Source organism: Buceros rhinoceros, unplaced genomic scaffold, assembly GCF_000710305.1.
Source record: "Buceros rhinoceros silvestris isolate BGI_N320 unplaced genomic scaffold, ASM71030v1 scaffold44951, whole genome shotgun sequence".
NCBI classification, from domain to species: domain Eukaryota; kingdom Metazoa; phylum Chordata; class Aves; order Bucerotiformes; family Bucerotidae; genus Buceros; species Buceros rhinoceros.
The window spans coordinates 2,789-3,956 of NW_010394474.1; the positions used below are offsets into that span (position 1 = coordinate 2,789).

A 1,168-nucleotide genomic window follows, 5' to 3' on the forward strand; every position below is an offset into this window, starting at 1 on the left:
GTTGGCAGAGAGGGTGCAGCGGACGACGGCTTCATCCCCCTCCATGTCGTCATCAGACGCCTCGTCACGCACTTCGCCGTAGATGTCCTCATCTCCTTCCTGCCGAGAGAAAAGTCCCAGTAAGCAGCTTCTGCCAACATCAAAGAGCTTCTTCTCGACAGAAATGAATAATCTGGCGGCTCAGCAGCCCTCGCCAGGCGTGGAGCAGGGACATCACGCTGCTCTTCACGTGATGAGACGGCTCCTAGTCTGTTTTGCCTCCAACAATTCTGTCTTTGTCTCTTATCACCTTCTCAGCCTCTTCCCAAACACGCGGGGAGCGTTTCTAGGAAACGCCTGCAGCCAGCGCATCTCCCAGCCTCTCCCTCCCCAGCTGTCAAGTTGCCCCCCCGAGATCTAAATATCACCATCTGCTTTCCCTCACGCTGGCTCACGACGAGCCGAGGATTAGCTGGATGAGCGACAAATCCTCCCCAAGCCGCGAAGCGGCACCTGAATAATCCGCCTTCTCCTCCCAGCCAGAGTCAACAGCCGCCTCCCGACGGCACTGAGCGAAACAGGATGAGGGGACGGGGCAGGGACCCCGCTGCCACGCTCTGGCCTCTCGTCTCCTACCTCTTCATCAGACTCGAACTGCACATTCACCCCGTAGGTCTCGTCGATGTTGTCGTCTGCAAAGGGGAGGGGGAGGAAATTCAGTGCTAAATCTGGGCGCCACGTGCCCGCCCACACCCCTGCGAGGCTAGAAGGTTGAAAGAACGAGGTTTGGGGGCTTGGAAACCATCCAGATGTTCTTCTGGCTTCTCCATGTGCAAATCCTACCCTGGAGTAAGGCTGCCTCGGCCCCAGGAACCCGCCTTTCCTCCAGCCCCAACATCAACCCGTACCCATGTTCTGGATTTCCTTGTCTCCGCCGTAATCCGTGATCTTCTTGCCCAGGTTGACCAGCACGTGGTAGCGGGTGTCGTCGGTCTGGCCCAACAGCAGGTCGATCTCCTTCCGCCTCTCCTTATCGCGCAGCTTCTCGTTCTTCAGCACTGCCAGCACCTCGTCGGCGGCTCCGCACAGGATGTCGCGTGGCTGCGGGAGGGAGGAAGATAAGGGGGTCAGTCCCATCTACCGCACAGAATCCCAGACGTTGGAGGAGCTTCAGCGCTCCCCCAGTCCC

General features: G+C 58.8%; 1 protein-coding gene across 1 annotated transcript in view; it reads right to left on the reverse strand.

Moving 5' to 3' along the window:
- LOC104501420 (U5 small nuclear ribonucleoprotein 200 kDa helicase-like) overlaps positions 1 to 1,116 on the reverse strand; it is a gene marked incomplete at its 3' end in the record, with an annotated part of 3,791 nt that extends 2,675 nt beyond the window's left edge. Inside the window, exons 1-3 of the mRNA XM_010145226.1 lie at positions 888 to 1,116; positions 616 to 671; positions 1 to 99 (exon numbers count right to left, since the gene is read on the reverse strand). Coding sequence (XP_010143528.1) covers positions 1 to 99; positions 616 to 671; positions 888 to 1,116 — 384 coding nt within the window. The remainder of the gene's footprint in view (positions 100 to 615; positions 672 to 887) is intronic.
- Positions 1,117 to 1,168: the final 52 nt, after the last annotated feature.